The 27,582-nt window shown below is 38.9% G+C and overlaps 2 protein-coding genes across 2 annotated transcripts in view; one reads left to right on the top strand and one right to left on the bottom strand.

Moving 5' to 3' along the window:
- Window positions 1–209: 209 nt before the first annotated feature.
- pias2 (protein inhibitor of activated STAT, 2) lies at window positions 210–17,040 on the bottom strand. The gene is given in 16 exon segments (XM_054601375.1): window positions 210–4,484; window positions 5,231–5,268; window positions 5,359–5,495; window positions 5,893–6,079; window positions 7,003–7,136; window positions 7,583–7,743; window positions 9,171–9,244; window positions 11,453–11,558; window positions 11,646–11,780; window positions 11,873–11,963; window positions 12,590–12,640; window positions 12,727–12,814; window positions 14,293–14,428; window positions 14,431–14,479; window positions 16,070–16,195; window positions 16,968–17,040. Coding segments are annotated over 15 exon segments (1,647 nt in total). The 5' UTR covers window positions 16,111–16,195; window positions 16,968–17,040; the 3' UTR covers window positions 210–4,265.
- Window positions 17,041–20,252: 3,212 nt separating this feature from the next.
- Window positions 20,253–27,582, top strand: part of ube2l3b (ubiquitin-conjugating enzyme E2L 3b) — a 7,736-nt gene continuing 406 nt past the window's right edge. The window contains exons 1-4 of the mRNA XM_054601184.1: window positions 20,253–20,361; window positions 22,074–22,169; window positions 22,254–22,440; window positions 26,464–27,582. The exon at window positions 26,464–27,582 is cut by the window's right edge and continues 406 nt beyond it. Of these exons, the coding sequence (XP_054457159.1) occupies window positions 20,263–20,361; window positions 22,074–22,169; window positions 22,254–22,440; window positions 26,464–26,618 (537 nt within the window). The 5' untranslated portion in view covers window positions 20,253–20,262 and the 3' untranslated portion in view covers window positions 26,619–27,582. The remainder of the gene's footprint in view (window positions 20,362–22,073; window positions 22,170–22,253; window positions 22,441–26,463) is intronic.

The following is a 27,582-nucleotide window of genomic DNA, read 5'->3' as shown; positions in this document are numbered from 1 at the left end:
CTCTTTAAATTCCTTAAAGTCTCCTTACCTCCTCTACCAGCATCAGAATTCCTTTCCCGCTCCAATTTTGTTTTCCATTTCGCAGCCACTCTCCTCCCTACCTTTATATTCATATATTTTACATGTCAGGACATTAAAGATTTCACAAATTAAACTTTACACATCACAGACAAAATGTAATGTTTTTAAGGAAGGAACCATGGTGCAGATGAGGATTATTCCATGTGTCGGGTTGGCTACACATGTAATTAATCAGGTCATCACATAAAAGCTGTGTTTTATCTAAACTTCACTGAAAGTAAGAACAATGCTTGATGAATGGTTCATATTTTTTAACTATTCGGTCTTTCCAAGAGTGACCGATTCTATCTGAATAAAAAAGGAACCTTTTAATAATAAAAAAATAACACCCACACATGGTACCACAATTCAAAAGGTTGCAAGTTTACAGGTACAGGAAAACAATGGACAATTTTGTATTAAACCATCCAGTAATAAACCTTGTGAATCTGAAGCAACAACAATGAGCAGTTTTCTCTGAGTCTGTCAAAAGAGAAACGTCCACGGGATCTGGATTATGTTTACATGAGTACAAAACAATTCAAATTACCAACATCTTCCCACAGGTGAATAGAGACAGTAACAATATGTCTAATTAGTAATTTCACAAAACAGTTACCTGAATGCAAAAAAAACCACTGATGTTTTTTTCTGTGTGAGTAAAGATGCTGAAAAGATGGGAAACAATTTGATGATGTTGAACTTTTACCCTTTTTTTTTTATACTAATGCTTTACTTACTAAGAATTTGTTCATCAAAACTTACAAAAACATATTTCTTCAACTTCCACCAGTGCTACATCTACATAGCAAAACAGTAAATAGTTTGGGTTTTATTTGTCTCTCGATTCCAGCCTCCAATTCAATAAAGTAGAATGTTAGTCAGCAACAGTTTTCCTGATAGTTTTGATTGTAGTTTCAAATCAAGACTCCAGGCTGTGAATTATGTTGTGTAACAGGGATACTGATTCTGGAAAATAAAATAACAGGTGTTACATTTTTTAAACGTTATTTAAAAAAAACTTAATTCTGAGGTGACTGAAATCTCAAAAAGACGGATATCTAAAAATCCTGTTCACATAAACCGAAACCATCCGCGTAACTGGACTTCACTAGAGCTAAGCGAGGTGAGTTTTTTATGGAATTTGGGTGAACTGGCCGTTATAAATTCAATTCTATTTATATAGCCCGATATTTCAAATTTGCTGCCTGAATACTTCAGCCCCAAAATGACTCACCCTGTGTTAAATTCTTGAAGAAAACAGTTTTTCTCTCATGCCTCCCCATTGAAGAATCAAATAAATGAGAAAAGCTTTAATGGATGGAAGTAAATGCAGGCTGCTTTTTAAAACCTTTTTCGAAACATCCGTTTACAAACTCACACAACTCATGTAGCATGATCAAAGTCTCACTTATCCAGTCGTATGGTCACTACTCTCACAAACGCTAAAACCTGATCAGGATCAGCATCATTACAGTCAGGACCCTTTAGTGTGTATGAACTGCTGTACGACGTTTCCAATCCAATGTACAGCTATTCAGTTTCTACAAACTAACCGCCTCAGTCCCACAAGAACTGAGTCAGGCTTAAGCATGAACTCATAACTGTATCTCGATTGAGGTCACTTTACAAGCAAAATGGGCAAACATAATTCCTCTTTGCCACTTGCATTCAAACGGCATCCATAAAAACTGTTTAAAACACTAAAGTTTGTAAACAGATGTTTTGATATAGTTTTGCTGTTGTTGAACGCTGCCCCTATTCACTTAAATTTATCAAGATTTTTCTCAGTTTTTGACTCCCATGCTGCGTGGAGGCATGGGAGTCGTTTTCTTCAAGAACTCAAGGTAACATGGGGTGAGGAAGTGATATAAAAATGAACATTTTGTGGGTGAAGTATTCCTTTAACATGTACACTTGAGTCTGCCAGCAATCATTAGCATGTTTGAATAAACAGTTACACCGACCTTAAAATGTTATACATCGGCCTAACTTTCGCATCATCATCTGTATTTCAGTTACAGATACCAACGGCGTTTTTCATATGCGTCATTATTTTTTAAATAGCTCAGTCCGTCAAGCCCAGACAAGTGGAGTTTAGGTCCCTGAGATTGAGCTCCTGATGGCCGGGAGTCCACGTGCACAGCAAGCAATCCAGATAATGTAGACGTGATACAGTAGCTGCCCGTTTGTCATACTTTATCTTACTGCTTGTTGTCAACTGTCAGAAAGCGGGCTTACGCTGGATGTTGACACGGAGCCAGAGTTTAGAAGAATTACAGAGTGGACTTTTTTTCTTTTTCTTTTTAAATGGAAGCTAAAAATCAGACCCTTGGCAACATGAACTTTTCTGATTTTTTACACCAACTTTGAGGCAAACAAACTCTTTCATTTCACATTATTTTAAAACCAACTGAGCCGTCTCATGCTAGTCAAAGCTGATGCACACATTTGTGGGAAAAATTTAAAAAACATGAATAAAAAAGTACAGTTCTACACTTTGAATTGCGCTTGTTGACCTTTCCGAGCACGAGATGAGAAGATGAAATAGCTGTTCCCACCTCCGCTTACAGTAATGCTAAGCTAGGCTAACCACGTCCTGAATCAAGGTCTGTACTTACACAACATCCATCCGAACATCTCAATCTCTGAAAGAAAGCAAAGGAGCTTGCTGAAGATTTGACACAAAACATAAACCACGTTTGCGACTCACATGAGCCAATAAATGGGCCGTATATGAAGGAGAGGGAGTTGATTCAGGAGGCAGAGTGGTGTGGAGTTTCTGAACTACATTTACAACTTGATTTAACCTAACACTAGTTAAATTATTATTGCTCTGACTAAATTACAAAGGAACATTTTACGTTGGTGTGACGTGAAAGCTGCCCCGTGATAAACCTCGTTGAAGTGTTGACTGACAACTGTTAGAACCAATGGAAACGTTTGAATTACTGACCTGCCTTCCATCTTCACAGTCAACAGTATGTCTATCAGTCCACAAGTCTTTTTCACTGAGGGGCCTCCTACTTCTAACCATTCTTTCACTTCAATGGATGTTGTGTGAAACGAGGTCCTGCTGAGAGCACTGAGTCCGAGCTCTCCCTCCATCCGTCCTGAATTTGTTCGGTACCAAAGAGGCACACACCGCTCAGGTCAACCAGGCAAGAAAAGGCTGAAGTCAGATTTACATGTATGTGCAAGTAAACAAATTGGTATAAATGATGAGTTCAATGTCCTAAATATTTCCAACACTGGAGCAACTGGGAAAAGAAAGTATACAGACATTTATCTTTCTGCTAGGGAGAAAGGGTTGTAAAAATATTTCTATACCTATATATGGATGGCCAAAAGATTAGCTGTTTAGGTCATAATGATGGTGTACGGGGAAATACAAAGAAACTACTGATTTGAGTTCTTCAGTCAATATTTTTTAAACGAACCCTGAAACAAATGACTCCCAGTAACCTGAAAAGGATAGACTAACCAGGGCTAAAATACCAAGGATTCTAGGAATGAATCAAAGCTAAAATATCAACGAATATTGGACTAAACCAAGGCTAAAATACCAAGCAATCGTTGACTCAGCCAAGGCTAAAATACCAGTGAATTAGGACTCATCCAAAGCTTAAATAACAGGGAATATTGGACAGTAATAAAAGGGTATGCTGGACTAAACCAGAGCTAAAATACCTGGTTTTATTGGTCCAAACCAAGGCTTAAATACCAGTAAATATAGGACCAAACAAAGGCTAAAATACCACTGAGGAAATATTGCACTAAAACAAGGCTAAAACACTGGGAAATAAGTGACTAAATGGAGGCGAAATCACCAGGGAATATTGAACTAAACCAATGCTATAACAGTGGGGAAATACTTGATTATACTAAGGTTAAAACATCAGGAAATATTGATCTAACCAACGCAATATCACCACAGAATATTTGACTAAAAGAAGACAAACTCAATCATTGTTTTGATCTAATGTGATAAAAATACTGTACGTATGACAGCAATATTTCCCAAATGTTGAAGGTAAAAGAAAACATACCTGGATACAGATACAGAAAATGTTCAGGCCATCAAACTGCTCATTTATACCAATTTGAGTGCTTCTAGGTAAAAAACAATCAACATGGCATGTACACGTAGTCCGCACTAAAAAGGCCACAGAAAACAGGCCTGTAGAGGTCCAGTGAGACGTGGCTCAGTCTAGTGAAATGATATCTGATATGCTGCTGTCCGTCCCCCCTCCGGCGCCCCCACCCCCCGTGATGACCCGGGTCTCGTGGATGGAGCTGGCAGAGTGGGCGCTGGTGTCGTAGTGGCTGCTGGAAGAGGAGACCAGGGCCGAGCTGGTGCTGGCCGCAGCCGCACTTTGCATGCTGCTCGTCAGGTTGTCCAGGAACATCTGTGGCCGGTAATGCTGAGCGGGGGAAAAAACAAGTTGATCAGGTGGATCAAAGTCATCACGGTCGGAACCCTTAAGTATTTATGAACTGCTGTACGACGTTTCCAATCCAATGAACTGCTATTCAGTGTTTTTTTAAATGTATCCGCTTTGGAAAACGTATTCAAAAATATTTAACCCCCTCAGTACAACAAGAACTGATCAGGGTTTAGCGTGAACTCATTACTTTATCTCGATTGGTGTCACTATGCGAGGAAAATGTACAGGCTTTGCTGTGATTCAATGCAATAAACAGATAAAAAGGACAACCTAATATATGCCGATTTCTTAAAGTCTGTCTGCAAGACGAGAAGCCAACAACTTATAAAATGCTTGCTTCATATTTGATATTTTATTTGTTTATTTTCAACATACTTAAACAAGAACTCTACAGTAAAGTCTTATTTTTTTAAATAAAATGAACATTCTTTTTTTCTTTTAAAGGTTCAATCAATTGGAAAAAATTGTTTTGTAGGTCAGTGTCTCTAAAAGCAGATCCCTTAATTTATGAAGTTTAGGAGAAAGTCTGAATTTCACTTTTTAAATTTCCATTAGCCGTCATAAAGAAACAATTTGAACAAATACGGTGAGCCTACAGTGTCTGGGTATCAATCGGAGGCTATTCCCTGCTCCTGCTGCTATGAATCCTGGTTTAAACCTATACGATGAGAGACACCATGCATAGAGCAGCTATAAACAGTAGGAAACTGTAACAAACATACCTGAGGATCTGCTTGAATTAAGGAAAACAAATCCAGACCTAGGGGTAGAAAAAGAAAAGAAAACGGATCATTAAACAGTGAAGGTAGTGATGGCGCTTACATTCAGCCCCCCTGTCCCGCTGACTCACTCTGCATTTCTGTTGGGATGCTGGCCAGGGTGGACGGGTGGAAGGGAACTGCATAGTCTGCGAGGGTGGAGGTCAGATACGACGTGTCCAGGGCCTGGACATTCGGCACGCGCACAGTGGGCTGGTAGGTCAGCACTCTGAGAGGAGAACAGCAAGCTTTTATTAGAACTAGAGTCGTCCAGATCACATCCTTCCAGAAAACAGCAAACATTTAACACTGAGGGGGGCCAAATCAAAAAAGGATTGCATGGCTTTTGCAGCCGCTAAACCAGAAGACAAAGAGAAACCCCGTAAATGGTGGAACGCACCCATAACTGTATTAAATGTATTTAAATGTTGTATTTATAATATATTTAAATCATGACCAGTGTTGGCACATATTTTACTGGATGGCAACATTAATAGAAAACACTGCCTTAAGCATTGTGGGTATTGTAGACCGCTATGATCCACACATGGAGATGAAATGAGTTTGTTTTTAGGAACAATGTTGGTACACGCAGGTCTGTGTGTGCTTCAGAGAGGCCTGCTCACCCCTTCGCGTGCATATCCTCATTCTTGCAAATGTAAACGCAGCGTTTCTTCAGCGGAGGGTCCGAGTCCTCTTCGTCGGAGGAGGACGAGGAGCTCTCCAGGGTCAGGTCGATCACATCAGCCTTCTTGGCGCTGGTGGGCTCAGTAGTATGAGACACCGCTGACGACTGTCGTAAAGGAGCCGAGGCTGGAAGACAAAAAGGAACATGTCACCTCACAGAACAGTTTGGCTCCATCATGTATTGATGTTTTATAGAAGAATACATGTCAGAATTTATCATGGTTTATTCATTTTTCCTAAAATGTCAATATAAATATATATTCTGAAGAGGAAGAGCACTGGTATGGCAACTTCATGGTATAATTTCAACCAAAGCAAACTCAAGGTAAATTGTCAAAAATTCTAAATGTTGGATATTTTTTTTTTTCTTTAATACTTGCTTTGATTAAAAAACAAAAATCTTTGGAATAATTGTTTTAATTATGTATTATAAGCTGCTTGTCAGGAAGTTAAACAGGTCATAATTATTTCTTTAATATCTCATTTATATTGCTGTGACAACATCACTTTCAAACAACTGGAATTATTCAAGTTTACTTTTGAACATTTCATGAAAGTTTTTATTTACTCATTTATAGACTCATTTTTACTGAGTAGAGCTTGAACGCACCATGCACGTCGATACTGTCAGCTTTTTAGCGCCAAGCCATCAGTAGATGAGCCAGTCATGTTCAAATGTTTTAATGATCTTCCTCCGCGGCTAATTTGGGGATTTGCAGTTTGGACATATAGAGTTTTATTTCTTATTCGATCACCAACATGTGATGTGCGGCTGTGACGTTACCGTCCGTGTCACCGTGTGCTGATTTTAAACTAAAATGCTGCGGCACACCTGTGTAAATGTGACCCGCAAATAATCAGAAAATATCAAACTTATGGGGCAACGATCATGCCAGATCAGCTGAAAACCGGGCCATCTCTATGCTCTACCAATGAGCACGGTATGGTCAAAATTAATTTTGTAGGGAATTTTACCGTTACTTTCTATACCACCACTATTTGGTAGGACCAATTCAAATCTTGCCCAGGCATCAAAATAATGTACTTACTCTCAATTTTTGTAACCGACTGAGAGGGGACTTTGACGGCCTCTTTCTTTGGTCTCATGGGACACCAGGTTCCGTCCTCCTGGAACTTGATTTCATCCACATCGGAGCAGTCGTTTAGGATCTCCAAAAACAAACTGAACAGAGAACAAAACACTATCATCACAGGAATATGATCATCGAAGGTTCTTCAGCTTCTGATCCATTAACCTGTTTTTAGGTTGCAAAGTTCTCTTGACCATGAATAAATAAAGACTTCAAGTTTCTCATGTGAATTTTAATATGCATGAGGATAAGGAATCTTTTTATTATTTCAAACCCTAGATTTACTGTTCCAATCTAGTTTTTTGTCTGATACTGAGGCTGATCTGATTTTCAGATTTACTTTAATGTTGATTAAATATTTTCCTCACACATTCGAATAAAATCAATTTGAACCACATGCTGCCTGACCCAACTACCAAAGGCCCAGGTTCAAAACTATAAAGTTGATATGCCTAAATGATGGTAGTATTCTGAAGGAACAACTGAGCAACTATAGGTCTTTCTTTAAGAGTGATGTGGTTGAATTGGATTAACTGACCCATCGATGATGAGACTTTCGTACGCTGCCTTCTTGTCGCACACGGGACAGATCCAGGTGGGCTTCTTCTCGTTCATCTGCAGGTAGAGGGCGGCGTCGAAACACTGCAGATGGGAGCAGGTCACCGCCCGGCACGGCACCGTCAGACGCATCTTACCTAGCTGGAGGACGAAACATACCGAGGTCAGTCAAAGATAAATTTATCAGGAAAACAGTTGGATTCATAAAGTAACACTTAAAAAATAACTTGTAGCTAATGCCTTTACACTATATATAAGCACTAATTGTTATACTTTTCTGATAGCTAAGCAGAGCTAGCCATAGAGCTAACGTTGAGAAGGGAGCATTCCTTGTTTGACCGTTAAAGCTAGCCATATGCCAAAGGGCATTAGGGGTGGGGTCAAAAAAAACAATACAGCATAGTATCGCCATTCTATATGTGGAAATATTGTTTGATGTACAGACGTATCATTTTTCTATTATTTAAAGTATTTACAATGCAAATACAAATTAAAGCTTTTGAAAACAATTGCTTTTTCAGTCCAATAGATGGTGCTGAGTAAAGCCAACATGGTCAGTCTGTCGGCTTAACTGACAAAACCATTTTGCTGCCATAAAAAGGATTGAAGTGGGATGAACCGAGGGGAAAAACAGACAAACTGCGTATTTGGTAGTTGAAAAAATAAATAAATAATAAATTGTGTTATCACAATACTTAGCATCGTTCAATGTTTAAAAACTCAATTATTTCGCTATATTTTAAGATTGAATGTAACAAATGCATACGTCTGTGGGCCGTTAAAGGAATACTACACCCCAAAAATTACCATCTGTATATCAATTGCTCACCCTGTGTTACCTTGAATTCTTGTTTTTCTCACATGCCTCCATGTTGAAAAAAGAATCACAAAATGGAGAAAGTATGGATTAAAGCAAATGCTGGCTGCGTTTAACAGAAAATCCATATGAAAAAATCAATTTACAAACCATCACACAACTCAGCATAATCCAAGTCTATGCTCACTACTTCTCAAACATATGCATCCTAGCTAAAACCTCAGTATTTAAAACACATCCGCATTAACAGTCTCCTTTAACTCGCCTAAGCACAGTCTGAAGTTTTTTTAAACGGATGCTTTTATATAGTTTTTGCAGTTGTTAAACGTCACCCCATTAACTTCAATCATAACTTTTCTCAGTTTTTCGGATTCTTTGTTCACTATGGAGGCATGAGAGAAAAACAAAGTTTTTGTCACCAAAACTGTGACGTTGTTGTATTTCAATAATGGTATTGGCAGTATTATCAGTAGCTGCATTTACAGAAACTTAATAATTGTGTCTTACCAGCCAATAAATGTGAAAAATTACTTCTGGTGTCAGCGCCCATTTATTCAATTTGGGCAAAAGAACGGTCAGTGCTCTCCAGTGTAGTGTGAAGGAATGTTATGTACTTGTTATGTTGTTGTGTACTATGCATACTTATATACCTTATCTGATCCACACAGTGAATCGATTATTATAATATTATTTCTCTATATATACGCTGTCGGAATGATTTGAAAGTTGCTGTAATCGCATTAACTTTTACCGGGCACATGAGTGAGACTCGTAGGCTTGTTGTAGCGACCTCGCTGTCTGGATCCGCTGTCAGCTTCTCTTTAACTGGAACACATAGAGGTCAGGGGAAGAGGACGAAACAAACAGAAAGATTAATTTAAAAGAATACGCCAAAACCAAATATAAAAAAAAAAACTTCCAGTTCTATGAACCTGACATCACCATGGGCCCGCTCCACGTTGGCTTTTAAGAAATGGCTGTGGTTACACTTGTCCTTTCAATGCAACTTTTGTGATCCGATACACCAGATTAGTCCAATTGACACTTCAATGCCTGATCAGATATATTTCGTGGTCAAAAGAGTGGCAGTAACAGTGCTAGACACATTTCAATCCCTATACTTTTTTTCAAGTCCCCCGTTAATTTTGCCAATTTATATTCCTACCTGCAGTATTAGTAGACTTATTTTATTAAAAAATAGCCGCTAAAAAGCTCAGCCGATTTGGTAATAAACACATTTTCTTTGCTCTACTTAAGAGAGGATCTCTAGTGTCGGGGGAAGATGATATGCTGTCCAAACCTCGCTGGGATAAGCACTCAGAGCGAGCCAGGCCAACTCGGTATGTGGTCTGGCTGATCAGATCCCAATGCCAGCAAGATCCCATCTGGGAGCGTACAGACATGACAGTTAAGGGGTCATGGCATGATCGGATATCGTGTGTAACCACGGTTTATGTCAAATTATGTTAAATCCTTGTAGGGTCTTGGGTCCAGCTGGTATCAGGTCTGGTTTTCTTTTAAGGGACAGGTCAATGTTAGGTTTAGGTAGTGCAGCTTTACAGTGAGTCATGCATTTTACGTGCTCTAAAGTAACTAGGTGACAGTCAGCTTCCTGCTGTGTAATCTGATTTCTCAAATGGCATCTGGATTTCTCCTGGGGAACTTTTATAATGGCCATGTATACCTCTAACTGCTTTTTGTTATTGACTTTTTCCGTATGACTCTGTATGAATCTGAAGAGATCAGACAAGGAGAGTGTTTCTGAGGGGTCACTCGTATTTGCTGTCCTACTAAAACAAACGCAACTATCCTCTAGATGTCCGAACAAGTCCGTTTTCATTGTAAACACTCACAAATCAGATATCAGCTTACTGTTTCACTACTAGACCTAAAATAAGTAACGAATGCTTGAGGGAGAAATTGATTTCTGATCTGTGTCTGCTGATATTCAGTAACGTTTACACTTCAATATAAAATGCGTCTCGCATCCAGAGTGTATTTAGATATGATTTATCCTGATTACATTTACACCTGGTATTAAAGGAGCACTGTGTAGGATTTAGTGAGGTTGCCGATTGCAATCAACCGAATACCCCCCCCCCACCTCATCCTTCCCTTTCCAATCGTATCGGAGAAACACGTGGCTGGTCTACTGTAAAAGCCTGATGCTGCAACATGGGGGACTCCGTAAAGATGACCAGCTTCCTATGTAGATATGAAGGGCTCATCCTAAGCTTACGAAAACACAACAATTCTTATTTTAAGGTCATTATACACTTGATGAAAACATTGTTATGAATATTGTATTCAATTTCTGCTTATAGATCCCCTTAAATCCTACACACTACTTCTTGAAATACGTGTCTTCAGTGTCCACATTCCATCAATCTTTCCAGCTCAAACCACCGAACGTCACACCCTCCTCTCGTTTGCGGTTGTAGCCGTTTACCACCATTAGCTTAGCCCTTGGTTCCTAAATGGCTTGGTTGCGATAGTATCTCCCAGTTTCGCTTGTATATTTTTGCCGGACCAAACTGAAAGCAGACACTTGATCTTGTGTTGACACCATCCACGAGTGTCTTGAATATCAATTGTGAACAGTTTTCATACTAGTAGCTTAGCTTGCTAACTGGCTAATGGCTGCTTCCTTGCTAGTTTGGAACAGTCACGCACGATTACGTATTTCTGCCCACCTAGATGTTGTAACTGGATTGAAAACGCAGTTGAATTTACAGTTGTTCAATGAGTAATGACCACTTCTGGAGGTGGTTTGGCCGATCAGACTACTATCCCTTCCCAGTTAGTTCTGGGTGCCTTTCTGAAAGAATTTTAACGCTAGGTGTAAAAGTTACCACAGTGCATATAAACACACTGACCTACCACCTGTGTAACCTGATTGTTTTGAGTAGCCTGGCGCCTTGGGTGCATTTCAACACACTGAAGGGTGATTTTTTTTCAGGTCAGGTAAATGTTTTGGCTTTGTAAAGACCTCTAGTTACACGTGTCTACTTCAGTGGTTTACTGTGAAGTTACTTAGTGCTCTGGAGTGGTCCGGGTTTCTGATGCCCTTCATCCTCAGCCTCTGCAGGAGCAGTGGAGATGTCAGCTGCCTCACCAGGTACACAGACATGGAATAGGTCTGAAAAAACAACATAATCGAGTTGCTGTTACTGTCACTAAACATGATGAGAGAGGAGGGAGAAATAAAAGAGGTTTATGATCCCACTTTGCCAATTTCAGGTGCCCATGTCACTGAAATCTGATTGGGAACCGCAGAGGAGAGTCGGACAAGGGAGGTAATGTTCAGAGGTCTTCCTGGTCTCTTCTGTTCCACGCCGTTTTTTGGTGGTGGTGCGTAACCCTACGGGGAATAAAATTATTTGTTAGCGTCTTTATTGTTGAATCAAGGATTAGATTTAATTGCGACTACTCTGGAGTAAAACTAGCACTTACTGGCAAAGGAAAAAGTTTCCCGTTAACCTTTATACAAAGACTGTTTGGGTAGTTGTCCTCTTGAGGGCAACTTGTCTCTGACAAGCAAAACCTGAAAACACAAAAAAGAGCCTGAATAAAGAAAATAATAAGCAAATTCTTCACTAATATAAAGAATAAGAAGAAGTGTAAACTAAAGTGACATGGGTTCAAATAATAGTGACAGTTATGATGTATATTGTAGAGCTACTTTCTGAACCAGAGTTTTCCCCATTTACAATATATGTTTAGTGTTTTTAATAAACCAGTGACGGCAAAAGGGGTTGACACACTCATGAAGGAACATTTGAAGTCATCTCGAAAACATAAATCAAGTTATTTAATATGATTGACTTTCATTTGAGCCATTTTTTTCACTTAATACTTAGAAAGTGAGTTTATTAAAGTTATTAAAGGAACTTTTATTTTGTGTTGATTTTGGCGGTCTGTGGACAAAAGCACTTTTTGGAAAACCTATTATTTTAATAAAGCAGGGTCAAGCATTAAAAATAAGTATAAATAAATAGATTATCATCTCTCTGATGTTCTCATTTACTTATGCAGGTAATAAATAGGAATTGGTTTCATAAGTTAGAGGTTCCTTTTAATAACTAATTCTATATTTTTCTTTTAGATTCTTAGTTGCTAAGAATTTCAAGATCTATTATTTACAAGACAGAAAACCCTAAACCTTCTCACCTCAGTTGAATCTGAACCATGTAGTCCCTTCTGCCACCAGGTAAAAAGTCCCTGTAAACAAACAAGGTTGAACATACCAAACATATTTATCATTTACATCACAGCCTAGGGAGTTTCTTTCCTATAAACAGTCTTACCTGGATATGCACACTTCCCGAACTTGCTGTGGTGTCAAGGCAAAGATGAAATATTTTTCTTGGTGGTACCTCTGTGCAGGACTCGCTCCTGGAAACACAAATGATGACGTTAGTGCTGCTAGTCAGATAATTAAAATACCATGAAACACACACATACAGCATAAATTGTGACATTTATATACACAATTTATGACATTTTGGTAAATTTTCAAATGGTAAATCAGCTTTCATTCCCATCCTTGTGGCATCACAAAGGCTGATTGTGTTCAGAATTTGATCAAGGACTTCACCCTTGACAAAGGTAGTTGGAGGATATAAAACTTTATGATCAATAGACAAATTCTACAAAACCAACTATGGTTAAGCCTCCCTTTGGAACAACAACACCCAAAGAACTGTGTCTTACTAACTTACTGCGTATTACTAACTGTCAACTACTGAAAGCTGCCATCGCTTTGGTCAGATGTTAAGTTTGTTTACTGATGCCACATTCATCTTATATCGTAGGCCTGTCACGATATTGACGCCTTATCGAACAATATATGGACATGACCTCGATCATTTTATGTTGTCGACTCATTGTACGATATATGGACATGACCTTGATCATTTTTACATTAATGACTTATTGTACGATAAATTGACATGATCTCAATAATTTTTTGATCATCCACTTATTGTACGATGTATGGACATGACCTCAATTGTTTTTTGTTATTGACATATCGTACTATATATGAACTTAATCTGTTTTACATTATGGACATATTGTGCGATATATGGGTACAACTTCGATCATTTTTACCGTATCGGCTTATCATACAAAATATGGACATGACCTTGATCATTTTTGCTGCCCTCGATATTGCCCGTTTTACTTTACAATCAGGTTTGGAGGTTTAGTTTTACTTATCTGGGATATTTAAAAAAATAATCATATTCCAATTCTAATCTGAATATTCTTGTTACACGTGTCCCTGAATGTTCTGTATTGCACACCATTTGTGGGTGTGTTATGTTTTTTAATTTAAAGTTAATTTCAGTTTGAAAAGGTGTACTTTCATTATTATGGCCTTATAATTAAAATAATATGGTTTATTGCAATTATTCCTGTGATTCCATATTGTCCAACAAAAGTATTTATTGTGACAGGCCTATCATATGTGATTGATGGTAGAACCACTTGTAGGCATTCAAGTCAAAGATGGCTACAGAGTTGGTCATGTAAAGATTGAAATACTGTTTTTTTTTTAACAATTTAACTCCCTATCCAGTACATTTTGGGGTACAATTCCATTAAATGACAGACGTTTGTTGATCTGAAGCGTCCATATTTGTTTTGTTTCCAGGCATTTCTGTATTACTCAGTGCCAAGTCAGATATATCACAGAGAGGCAATTGCAACTTGGAAGTTGAAAAGCATGATGTTTTGTTATCATACTAAACCTCAGATATTGTATAGAGGCAGTATTTTTTTTATTTTTTTATTAACATTACCCAGCTCAAGTCATGAGGGCAAAACCTAGAGTTGTTATTCTTTAAACGAAAAAAAACAACAACACATACCTAAACTTGAAGGCTTGATCAGGACGTCCAGCACGTCATAGAAGGGCAACGGCTTCATTTGCACATCCGGGTGGACGGGGGGGATGAGAGGTGCTGGCTGCTGGAGATTCATGCTGGCTATGGTGTTGTGCCACACGAGGCTGTTTCACCAGTCAACGGGCTAAAGTCTGCGTTACAGTACTGACTCCTGCAAACACAAACATGAAGAGTTCAGTACAGTTAGTCAGAGGGCGACAGTGACTCTATGACAGCCGGATCAGGGCAGAGTGTCTACTATAATCCTGGAGTTTACAAAAACTTAGTTGTGTCCAATCAAGCCCAGCAACACTTGTAGCTCTAGGACTCTCATTACCATCCTGTGTAAAACAACACAAGAAATAGGTACACCAAGACCTGAAGCATCCGCTGAGCACCACTGCCAACCATAAGCCACAGCTGAGCACTCTGAAGAGAAGCTAGAGCTTAATGTTATTTTCAAATATGATTTTTGGCTTCCAGCCATTATGAAAACAAGATAGCAAGAGATAAAACAAGTCCTGTGTATTTGGCAAGAGACTTGTACTTGATGAAGATGATTTTGATGGTGTTCAACAAATACAGCTCAAATGACAAGGCATTCACATTTAACTAGTAGGTACACTGCATTGCTTGATAGGCATTAGCTTAAGAAGTGAACAGAAAATAGTGTTTAGAAAGATGCCATTGAATCCCAGCTGCTGGAGGAACTTCAGCCACGTCTTTACTACAGCCCAAAACTGCAGGAAGGTGTGTACCTTTATGGAAATATGAATTTGGGTTGGATGCTTAAACAAACAACACGTAGATTTAGACATAGTGAGGACGCAACTCACTTTAATCACAAGTAGCCCAGTACATACATGTTGATTATATCCAAACACACTGAATTTTCACTAAGGGTTCCAAGTGTCCCTTAATCAGTTCAACTCACGTGAGTTTAACGTTACAAAACAACACGTTAGCAAGCTTATAATCGATTATCTACGGAGCACTCAGCGTAGTATTTAATAATAATAATAATTAAGCCTTTATTAGTCCCACAATGGGGAAATTATTTCTCTGCATTTAACCCATCCCGGAGGAGCAGTGGGCTGCAATGAAGCGCCCGGGGAGCAACTTGGGGTTAGGTGTCTCGCTCAAGGACACCTCGGCATGTTGCCGAGGGGTTTGAACCACCAACCTTGTGGCTCTACCTCATGTGCCACAGCCGCCCATTTGGAAACAGTTTGTTGACATGTAAACAATAAATACAGTTTTGACATAACAATACAATATATACAGTAAGTTATTAAAGCGATAAAAACACATCGACTTTAAAATATGTGTAGCTACATAAAGTTTTAATATTAAAGACAGCTAGGCATCCTTTGGCTCTCTGGGTGTATCGTCGTGTTATTAGCTACATGTCATCGACTTTGTGCAGAAACAATGAGTATTACTTATGAGGTACTTAGCAGCTTTAAACGCCCACGTACCTAGTCAATGTATGTGATAGCAAATACTGTTTTACTAGTTGTGTTTACAAATACAATTCAGTAATTCAGCTGGTTGCAGCGAGCTATCAGGGTACCTATTAGCAACTGTTAGCATTACGGCTAACTCCTCTCTCTCTGCGTTCTGAGCGTGCATGTTCCTGCCTAGCAACATCACATTAACTGAGAGCGTCCTACATCGACCAGCTTATTATTTCCGAATTTTATTTACATGTTACAATGTTGACAGAAGTAAGAAACGGTCAATGTTTTTCTTTTTCGCTTACCCGAAACTCTTCACTCTCCGCCATCTTGTTGTTCCGGTCATCCCGCCCAGTGTGACTACTTCCAGGTGACGCCACAGCTGTGAAGTGGAGGGTCCAGCCGGTACCGGAACCCCTCTGTATGGAGTACTGTTTGTGGCAAAAGCAAAAAAAAAAGAAGTGACCCAACTGCGTTCTTAGGGCAAATTGAGCTGCGAAATTGTTTACAAAGAACAATTTTCACACGTTAGTTTTTAAGTCAAAGAGCTGTTTTTCTGAAAGCTAAAAACAAACCCAGGTCCTCCAAGGTTTTTCAAAATGTGGCTGTCGTGTAACAACGTATCCTCATACAACGGTTCCTATGATATGTAACGAAAAGTTAGTCCTCATTTTTCGTGCCTTTTCTCTATAAAAGCCAGCAACACCTGTCAATTTACGCTCGTTACATCCATACAGCCCTTTCAAAATAACTTCCGTCTCACAGGAAACAACTCTGGCCCAATCCCATTTCTCCACCTTAATCCTTAAACCCTGAACCCTTATGGATTTATCTGACCTCACGTTATATGGTTGAGTGTGAAAGATTGCAAGGGCTTGAAATGTTGTAAATACCAATGGTACATCACTTTGCTGTGACATCTGTTATGTTGTTGGTATTTATTGTACATTTTTGACTCCATGATTTGAACCTCTTCCAGGCTCGCTTGACGAGATGAGTTATTTGTCAAATAATCTATTTACTCATTTTTGTCAAAACAGCTTTGATAACAATATGAAAAGAAATGGTTAATTAATAAACCAGCTGTGTAATATGGTTTCTGCTTGCGTTCCTCTGCTTTAAACCTAAATGTTTCAGTGTAAACTTAATATGCCAGGCTGAACACACAATTGCCATCCTCTTTGTTTATCTTTGTTTTCTTACCTCTCCGGCTTCCACTCGCAACCCCGTGTTTAACGTCATATTGCTATGATTTGTGGGTAATTCCCTCAGGCAAAGTCCGCAGAAATGCGGATTTACGGAAAGAGTTTATTAAGTGCTCAAGATGTCTGCGAGAGAGCCCTAAAACACACGAAATACTTGGTTAAGTTTTGGAAACCAAACTACTGAGTAAGGTTTAAAAAGATTCTGGTCCACGTTTAAATAACTATGGTAGGGGTTTAAGTATGGCAGTTACTTGACAAATAAATCAACATTGACTCCGGTATTATGCTTCAGAATAATCCTGGATGACCGCTTGAATAACAGTGTGCTCTTATTTTGAAATAATTTATTATTGAATCAGTTATTATGATCGAATGTGTTTAGACCTTGACAACAGATGGTATTTGCTATGCAAAATGATCTACCTGTAAATAATAGATGTATCCCAACTTCTTTATGCATTAAAATAAGGTTTACTGTTTAAAGGTAAAAACTAACTCATCATGTCCTGATTTCTGTTTCAAACAGTTTTGAAGCCGTTTTAACTGAGTTCATGCCATACTTTTTTTGAGTTGGTTCTCTCCTTAAGGGTGCCTATTTTATTTGTTGTTGTGTGCTAAATGTCATATCTAAAATTTTTATTTTACGTTGCTTTATGTCAGATTTCTCAAGAATTTGTCTTGCACTTTATGACGGACATTAGAAATAAGCAGATGCAGTGCAAACAGTTTCATCACTTGCTTTCACAGCTTTGCTTTACATTGGTACACACATCACATCAGCTGGAGGACATCCATCAGAACCCAATGTATCATGACTCTTGGATTTGATGTGGATGTTGAGGAGTTAAGTAAAAGACGTGCCTTCTAATGAATTCTGTCTGGAAAAAAAGAAAGCAGATGAACTGAATGAGGTTTGGGGCAGAAAAAAAAAAGTTTTATGACAACAAACCGGCCCTTGTTTGTTCTCAAATCACATCTTGGAGATTGATTAGGGCTTGAATTTTTTTACATTCAATAATGAGATATTGTCAATCATATGTAAACCATATATTGGTTTGGCTTTTTGCTTAAAGTGTCAGTCTTAACCAAACCCTGCAGAGACATGTAGCAGAAGTCATAAAAACGCCTTGCCCTTTACCTTTTATGACTTGCAACAAATTCAGACAACATTACAGTTACATGGTAACCACTGGAGCGCTTGGTCCTTCCCATTCATTACTCCTAGCATAATCTTCAAAAAAATTATTAATTTAGTATATAAATCTCAAATTTGCAAACATTTAAGCCTAATCTTTCAACCTGTATCTGGTCAATTTAAAACAAACTATTACTGTGATAAGCAATATAGACACAGGAGTGGGGTTACCCTTAAAAGAGGACCTTTTTGGTGACAAACGTACATAATTAGGCCTATGGTAAGCATGTACTTCCTTTTGTTTACTTTTGATGGGTCTTTTCTCCTGGTTTGGGATCAGCAGTTTAGATCCAATTAAGTGAAAATGTTAATTACAACAAACATTGATATGTTATTGACAACTGTGCTCATTGAACTTGTGTCAACAGTTTGTCTCATTCAGGTTGAGACTAATAGGGGAGAAACAAGCATGTTGTGTTGTGTATTTTGTCTTGAAATACTAATGATGTATCAGATATGCTTCTTTCATGTGTGATTGTTCCCATCAGTCACATGCATGCAATGTGAGCGTCTTTAGTTCCAGTAGGTGGCACTGTCCTCTCAAACTCCACTCTGCTTGTGGTTCCACAACAACCACTTTAGTAGCTGGACAGCAGTAGCAGAGCACACAATCAGCTGGTCCTGTAACAGTGTTGCACAATAACAAATACAACAATTGAACATGAATGCTTAGTTATACAAAGATTTACCAAGGACACAGTGATGGGTTTTAATCGTTCTTGATCAAGAGCATCAGCAATTTTATTTTATATTTTTCTGCTTTACACACTTAAATACAAATCACATGAAATAAATCCAAAGTATGTGTGAGGGTGTATTAAAAAAAAACATACAAAACGTTAAATATAAACATACAAAATTACCAGTTATAAGAATATTAGATTTTTAAAAATCTCGTAAAATAAGTGTAGAAGTTAAGTTAAAAATAACTGCATGAAACTAGCGACATAAAAGAGGAAAGATACAATAAAAAACAAACAAAGAAAAAAAGAAATGACTAAATAAATAAATATGTATTTATTTATATGTTTTCCTTTTTATTTGTACAGTACAGTTCTTTCATACAAACATTCTCCACACTTCACACAATAACATATATAATAGTTATCTGTGTGGATCATAAATTGAAGGAGTGTGAGCACTGTAATCAGTTTGCTAAATGAAAAAAAAGGACAAAAAATATGATTTGTGAAAAAGCTTAGTTGTGGAAAAGCTACTTTTATTATTGTCCGAAATTTAGAGAGGAAGAGTAAGCATCTGAATAGTTAATCTCACTAAGGCAGCACAATAAAACAGAAAGTGGAGAATGACGCTCTTGACCTTTAGCCGGGTTTGTGTTCCTGTTTCCTGTTGGGTGTGGTGACTAAGAAATGCTTTGTTTTAAGGTTGTACTTTACGAATAATTTCCTTGCAAGTTTCCTGGAAGGAATTATGCAGATTTAAGGCATTTATTTGTGTTTGGTTAGTTGTATTGTGTTAATGAGAAGTTGTTGGTATCTAGATCAAAGGACATTTTTGGCTTCAATAATTGTTGGATAATTTTGTCTGTGTTAATGCATGGCATACATTTGAACAAGGTTGTGATTTCTTTTATTTCGTTTTTTCCCCAAATTTTGGAAGTCCAACTTCAGCTCCTATAGTAAGTCTATAACAAAGTGTGTTGCCAGGATACAGACACTCAACTCCTTAAGGACAAACATTTTCCAATTGAAATCTATTGAATTATATAAGGCTTTCAATCTAAATCAAATTATGCATATAATATGTAATAAAAAAATAGCAATAGTTGAATCCAAATCTTTGCACCAGCTGCTCCGTCACTTATCCCCAAACAATGGCAACATTTTATAAACAGGCCTTATTTGGATACCGCTATATAGTAGGAATCTAGACGGGTGGTTTCTTTTATGAAAAAAATAAGACCAGTCTCAAGGCTCCCAGACGAGTATGTGCATTAAGTTCATGTCTCTTACGCAGAAATTCATGATAGTATAGAATACATCCGGGCATTTCCTGTGTACAAAAAAGTCCACATACACCACAGTGTGAATGGACTACATACTCAATGTCACGTCACACATAGTATGAACAGCATCTTATGCGATTTCGAACACAGCCAAGACACATATTCGCCGCGCTGTGTATTCTGGGAACACACAGCAGTTTCAAGATGGCGGCGAGCAGGAGGCTGGCCAAGGTAAATCTCCCGATCCCGTTATTTTCATATAGTTTGTATTGTGTAATAGAGGCACTGGCGGCCGCCAAACTCGTTCGTCCTTCGCCTAAACTCAAACAAGGTCACGTCGTTCGAAGACACCCTTAGTTCGCCAGTCTGTGGCTGTAAACTTAATAGAAACGAGAGGTCACTGCTGGCCAACTGGCTAACGTTAGTCGGCCAAATATTACCGTTGGGCAGCAAAGCACCGGCAAATTAGGCCGAAATGTCGAGAGGCAGCCTGCCGGCAGAGTACCACGGAACATGAGTTTGGTTTAGTAGCCGACTATAGTTTGCTTGAAGTTATGTGTTTTACTACCGAGGAGGTGAGTTTAGTTGTGGCCGACGTAACACCCCGAGTGAGTTTCCACGGCATAAGGTGCTTGCTAATCAGCTAACACGCTAGCCTGATATCTTAGCTGCGTCCTAGCAAGCTAACGTTAGCCAGCGAGCGTCGGCTGAACTCGCAGTTAGCCCGGTTCGGGAGTTCGTCACTGCGGGTTGGGTGAGGGTGAACTTAGCGTTAAATCCACAGCTAACGTATTTTTCATTACTGTTCCGTGAAAAGCCTCACGTCGAGACAGGACGTGCCATTTTTCCAGACAACAACTCAGCGAGACTTTGTACAGGAGCTACACGCACAACAATATTAAGATGTAACGTTAGCTGGCACAACATCATATAGGGGATCTGCTTGTAGATAAGACGGACGCTGGAGTAAAGCATTGCCCTGTGTCACGGATCAACATTGGGGCTTTTCCTTACGACATTACATTACCTGGTAACTAACAGCTAAATAGATTGACCCCAAAAGAGGGGACTCCTACGGGATCTGTCACGCACGGCAGATGTCCCCCAGTCCTCTGAGAGAGCTCTGACCGATCCCACCCAGCACCTCTGTCTTTATAAAAGATGTGAGGATGACTCCACATTATTCCCTAGCCAGTCACATGCTTCTCAGCACGCTTAAATTGTAATATAATAACGCTGAAAAGCAAACTATTCAGGCTAAAAATTGTCCAACAACTTGTAGAATTCACAATTGGTGAGGCTGTTGTATGTCCTGTTTCTATAATATATATATATATATATATTTATTTATTTTTTACTATAAAAGTAGCGTGTAACTAACTACAGCAAGTAAAATAAAGTGTAGGCATGGGTATTCTAATAATCTGCCTATTTATTAAATTGTTATCAAAAAGAGTACATTTTTTTATTTGTTTTGTACAGATTTAACATAGCCAAATTTTATTTAACTTTTTATTTTTTGCTCATTTTGTCCCCGACATAGAATGCACATTTTCTGAATGCCGTTTCTAACATTTATGTTTACAATCAACACTTGAAATGATCAAGCAATTGCAAATAACAATTGTGTAGACGGACATGCGCTACCTACTTGACACAAGCATTACTCCTCAATTCCACTCCCCATTGTGCATGCACTATGAAAGCCACTATTGCAGAAGAAAAAAAATGGCTGCCCTCGCTAACTTACTACCTGCAAGCAAAATTCTTGCGAGGCAAAGCTGGAGGTGGCAGTCTCAGTAATTGAACCAGGGTTGTCTGAGGTGGTGGGTTAGGTGTACCGGAACTGGGTCCAATTCAAAACCTGTTCTCTATACTCGACACCTAATGAACATGAGCACTTTTGACCCTCTGTAATATACATTGTTTGCTTGCTCTCTCAGGAACTTGATGAGATTCGCAGGTCTGGAATGAAAAACTTCAGAAACATTCAAGTCGAGGAATCAAACCTGTTGTCATGGCAAGGGCTCATCGTTCCCGTAAGTAGCCACTCCTCCTTCAACTGTCTTCCATCTATCCACCCGCCGTTTCCTTCAATTGACCTCTGTTTTTTTCGCTTCCAGGACAACCCTCCTTATGACAAAGGCGCGTTCAGGATCGAAATCATTTTCCCTACCGAGTACCCCTTCAAGCCTCCCAAGATCACATTCAAGACAAAGATCTATCACCCCAACATCGACGAGAAGGGCCAGGTGTGCTTGCCTGTGATCAGTGCAGAGAACTGGAAGCCTGCCACCAAAACTGACCAAGGTGGGTGTGTTACTTTTGCAGGGGGTCCTCTGATGCTGCACCTTTTTGGTCATCTTCTTGTCTCAGGTCTTATATTATTACACACGGCAGGGCTTCGGTTGGTATAAGTTTTAGTATCAAAACAATAACTTACTTTATGGAGTTAACTGAACGGAAACCCAAGTAAAACAATATTTGCTGTTCCATTGTGATTACTTCGTAAATATAAACATTTCAGATAAAGCACCCAGCAGCACTTGAGTGGCATACTCGCACAGATTTCATGAACTGCATAATGCTGAAAGGCGTGGGGCGATGGGCTGGTTACCACACGGTTTACCTGCATTAATACAAAATCAGTTTAATATTAATTAGTCTGGAGAGGTGGTGTAACAGACCGTTTTTGATCTGTACGGATCCCCCCCCACGGTTCGCCACGCATGTGAACCGCAGATTAATTAGACAGTTCAACATTAACCATCACAGTGGGAAATAAAATTTTACTGACCATCGATAAGATAATCTTTTATTAGTCCCGCAGTGGGGAAATTTACAGGATTACAGCAGCATAGAGATAGTGCAAACACGAGACATTGTTAAAAAAACAACTATTATTAATAAGTAATAAAAGTACTAAACAGGAAAGAATTATTAAATAAGTAAAATTAAATAAAATCCACAATAACTAAAACATATTGAATATACAGACAGAATAATTATAGTATTGCACAGTGTATTTATATTGCACAGATGTTTTAGTGTTTTTAGTGATTTTGTGGTCTACTGGGATAGCAGACAGAGCTGGTTATGTGGTCTGACAGCAGCAGGAATGAAGGACCTGCAGTACCTCTCCTTCACACACCGATATTCTGTAAAATATGAAATCAGGACATCATTTTTGCTTTTCTAGTTGATTAACTCTGATAATGTTACATTGTAAACAAAAGATCTGTTTAAAATTGACAGGAGGAGAGTTAGTAACGTTAGCAGCACCGCTAACGGCTAACGAACGAAGGTTCCTCTCAGTTACATTATAATGCTTTCAGGCTCTGTTCATTGAAAATGGAAAATGAGTATTGGGCGAAGGCAAATTATAACTGATGTGTTCACTTGTAATCTCATAAAATGTAGTGTTGGTGATAAACTTGAATAAATCCTGTTTGAAGGTGATGTTTTCACAACAACATAAATAGATTTTAAATATGATTTATGATCTCTTTACACTAACTCTAAGCAGTTTATAATGCATCATAATATCTACTAATCACAAGATTTGTTTAAATCCATAAAAATACAAACTTTTATTTCCTTATTTGAATTGTGTGCTTTAATGAAGGAAAAAAGCTCTATAGATGGCTATAACAAAGTTAAAGGACAATATTTAGTATATTCGATAGCGGTTGAAATAATTGTTGGGACGGCCAATATGGATCATCAATTGTTATCAGCAGCAAAAAACGTGATCAGGGAACTCTATAAATTATATTTCCTCCCTTTTTTCTTTCTGCTGATCCGATCTGTCAGTTTAATGATCCATTGCACCAATAGTCTAGAGCGTTCTAGAGGGCGAACAAACAAAAATAAATATTAAGAATTAAAAAGACGAAGACAAGGTGTAAACTCATGTTCTGCGTATCCTGTAAACAACTTGATATGGCTGGCAAAAATATTTTCTCCACCTTAACCATAAATAATCTAAAGCATTCAGAAAACACATTGGCCCTTTGTGTAAAATCCCTAGACATGTAGGTAGTGCTTTCATCAGTCAACTATTTGTGACGTCACATCTTACAAGCTCTGATAGATTACCACAAACTTCAAGTACCACACTAACTTGCCTCCAGGTTTACTGTTTTCTGTTCAGATCACGGCCACTACAGTCCGTTAAGCCTTACAGCTCTGGGATATCCAGCAAAAGTCACCAAAAACAGAAAATAACCGCTGATGATGTCAGTTGCTTTCCTGCTAAGGGTTAAATGTTTTTCAACAAGAGGCGTTCAGGGCTCTCCTGTGAAAACAGGAGGCACACAGAGCGGAAACAAGATGCTCTCGTTGAAAACAATAAGTAGGCCACCAAGGATGATAGAATGCTTTCTGTCTGACCATGTTTTGCAATATTTTGCAGAATTCTTTTCTGTTTTCGTAATCAAATTGTCAGGCGCCAAAACACCCGCATTAAATTCCATTGCTTTGCCTGTCAAAACCCACAACCTTCATTTATTGCTGCCTGTGACCACCTTGCAGCCACATATTTAGCAAATATCTGAGTAGTTTATAATCATAACACACATTGAACAGTACGTTTAACTATCAATAAATGATAAATAAATAAGCTTACATATAACATAGTTGGGTGAAAAGTTGTATCTTCGTTCATTTTCACACCAACAAAGCAAAAATCTGCAAATTGAGTGAATTTGTGGCAACTGCAATGATGTTAATAACTTAAGTTCTGAGCAATACCCTGCATCATCGCACTGATAGGTTAAGCATGAAGGGGATTGTCATTTTTCACCATAGTAACATCAAGCTAATGTACTGCTGCAACACACTGTACACTTGTTGAGCTACTTGCTAGCTAGTTGTAAAATAGTAGTAGCTAACTCTGTGCTATTGTGGGATTAAGCAGTATACTATATAGAGCTTTGATATTATTATAGTGGTCATGTGAACCAATCAGGACCAAGATTTTTCACTTGGGGTCACTTTAGGTTGCAATAGTGACCGGTACAGATGTTCGGGTACAGTATTTTCCGTCTTTATCCTGATTCTGATACCTGAACTTGCGTATCGGCCTAAACCGAGCACGATGCTATAGCAATGCCTTAAAATTCGATCTGTAGTATCTATTTTATGTTGCTGTGAAAAAAACCTTAAAACATCTGTATACATTTAAGTTTATCACCAAAAACGACATTTTACAAGACTACATTTGAACACATCATAATCTCTTTTGCCTATGCTCATTTTTACTGAATAGAACCTGATATCCGATCGGTTTATAGACTTGCGTCCTCGCCACTACCCGATCAAACCTGTTGCTGAGTGTGATTGTCAATACTATGTCTGATGAACCATAGCTGTCACTCTGTAGAAGGTCATTCTTTTTGTCTTCAGCTCCCCGTCATCATATTCACTCTCATTTTCTTGTGAATGCGTCTCTGCTCTACAACTTTTAATTTACTAACTAATACGTGTCTTCCAGCCCTGATCATTCAATGAGAGTTCACATCAGAGTTCCACGTAAAGGAACGGTTCCTTTATTTTGCTGTGATGTAGCTCAAGCTGTCTTCCACTCTGAAGTCAGCAGAATGATTTTCATGGACAATACAAAGTTTTCACAACGATTCACGTCCGATAATTATTGATATTCCCTGTTGAGTTTACAAACATCAGGGCTTTGGATTGTATGACAATGCTTTTTGCAGCTGAACGGCAAAGCTCTGTTTCCACATCCTCACTTCAGCCCCTGAATACACCACCAGGATAGATTCATTTTAACACAATTCCAACTGAAATTAAACTTTCAAGTAAACCAGTGGAGATGTATATTCCCTTATAAAGCCTTAGCTTGTTGAGCAAGTGTCACAGGTTTTTTTTTAAGTGTACTAAAATGAACTGAAGCCAATGGAGGGTAGTTATTAAAAAAACTAAATTACAACTCCACTTGCATTTAATGGAGGATGGTTGTCGGTAATGTAAATTGTAAGCACAAAGGATTGACAGGGCGGACTGGCAAAACCACTGGTATGGTCCCTTTTTTAAAGGGGACATATCATGAAATGCTCACTTTCAGGGATTGTTCACAATCATTTAGATATATGACACAACTACAGTGTCTACCAAACCAAAAACGTGTTCCAGTAGAAACCCTGAAGCAGTATGAACTTGAAAATTAGCGTGATACGTCCCCTTTAATGGCCTTTTCAGGGTCGGAACTGCCACATGCTGCTGCTGCCGCCGTGAAACTAGCGGCTATAGTCTTGTTTGGGAAATGTGCTGTTCATGTCTAACTTGATTTCCTTGGCTGTGTGTGTCTTGCAGTAATTCAGTCCCTCATCGCGCTGGTGAACGATCCCCAGCCGGAGCATCCCCTCAGGGCAGACCTAGCAGAAGAATACTCAAAGGACCGTAAAAAATTCTTGAAGAACGCCGAAGAGTTTACAAAGAAATACGGCGAAAAGCGGCCAATGGACTGATCACCTGACGAGCGTGTAGCCCTCTCTCTGTCTCTTTCCCCCCCCTTCCCATCCTCCTATCTCACCTGCCCGACCAAAATACCGATCTTCCTCTCGCCTCCCCACCCCCTCTCTCCCTCAGCACCTCCCCCATCCAATCCTCCTCACCCCCCACCACACCGGTCCTCCCTGCAGTCCCGGATGCCGCCCAGCTGAAGCAGGGGGCAACGGCAGCCTCCGCCTCCCTCCCCATCCAGGACTCTCTGTGGATCAGACAGCTTCCTCCCCCTCCTCTTGACTACCACTCCTCCTCTTCCTTCCCCCCCCTTCTCGGCCATAAATGTCCAGACCATTTCTAACTTTCTACTCTTTTCTTAATGTGAAAAAATGGAGAAAGAAATGCTAAGGGAGGTAGATGGGGAAATACTAAGTAAAGTGTAATATTCTTTTTGTCTTTTTCCTCTATATAAACAACTTTGTGTTGAATAGATCTCACTTAGACATGACTTTTCTTAAGTATTTTAATTTTTCGCAGAGCAGGAAAACCGATTATAACAAATGTTTTTTTCTTCTGCCCTACCATCAATAATCTTTTAAGCTAAAAAACAAAAAAGCCAAGCGCGACAGAAGAGAAGCTGTAGGTAGGACCGCCGCTTTTAGACGTCGCACTGTGCTCCACGGGACAATCCTCCCACCCCCAAGACACACTGAGCATAAACTAAACAATGGCAGCCTGTACCGTAATTTAATTGTTATTGCTGAAAAAGCGACAGAAAATTCTTTAGTGTTGAAGAGAGAAAATAAAAACAATTGGTTTCCAAACACTCCAGACATGTTATCATGAGCAGGCCCTTAAAGACGACGGCTATTGTGATATTGTTTTTTTCGTATACTTAATAATAATTTTGCTTTCTCCACTTTGATTGGCACTTCATAAAAATGGTAACATGGGAAGAATCCCTTTGCTTAATTTTAATCTTCAACG

The sequence above is a fragment of the Anoplopoma fimbria genome, chromosome 7 (assembly GCF_027596085.1).
Source record: "Anoplopoma fimbria isolate UVic2021 breed Golden Eagle Sablefish chromosome 7, Afim_UVic_2022, whole genome shotgun sequence".
Lineage (NCBI taxonomy): Eukaryota > Metazoa > Chordata > Actinopteri > Perciformes > Anoplopomatidae > Anoplopoma > Anoplopoma fimbria.
Note: the sequence above shows the minus strand (reverse complement) of the source record. Positions and strands in the feature narration are given on the sequence as shown.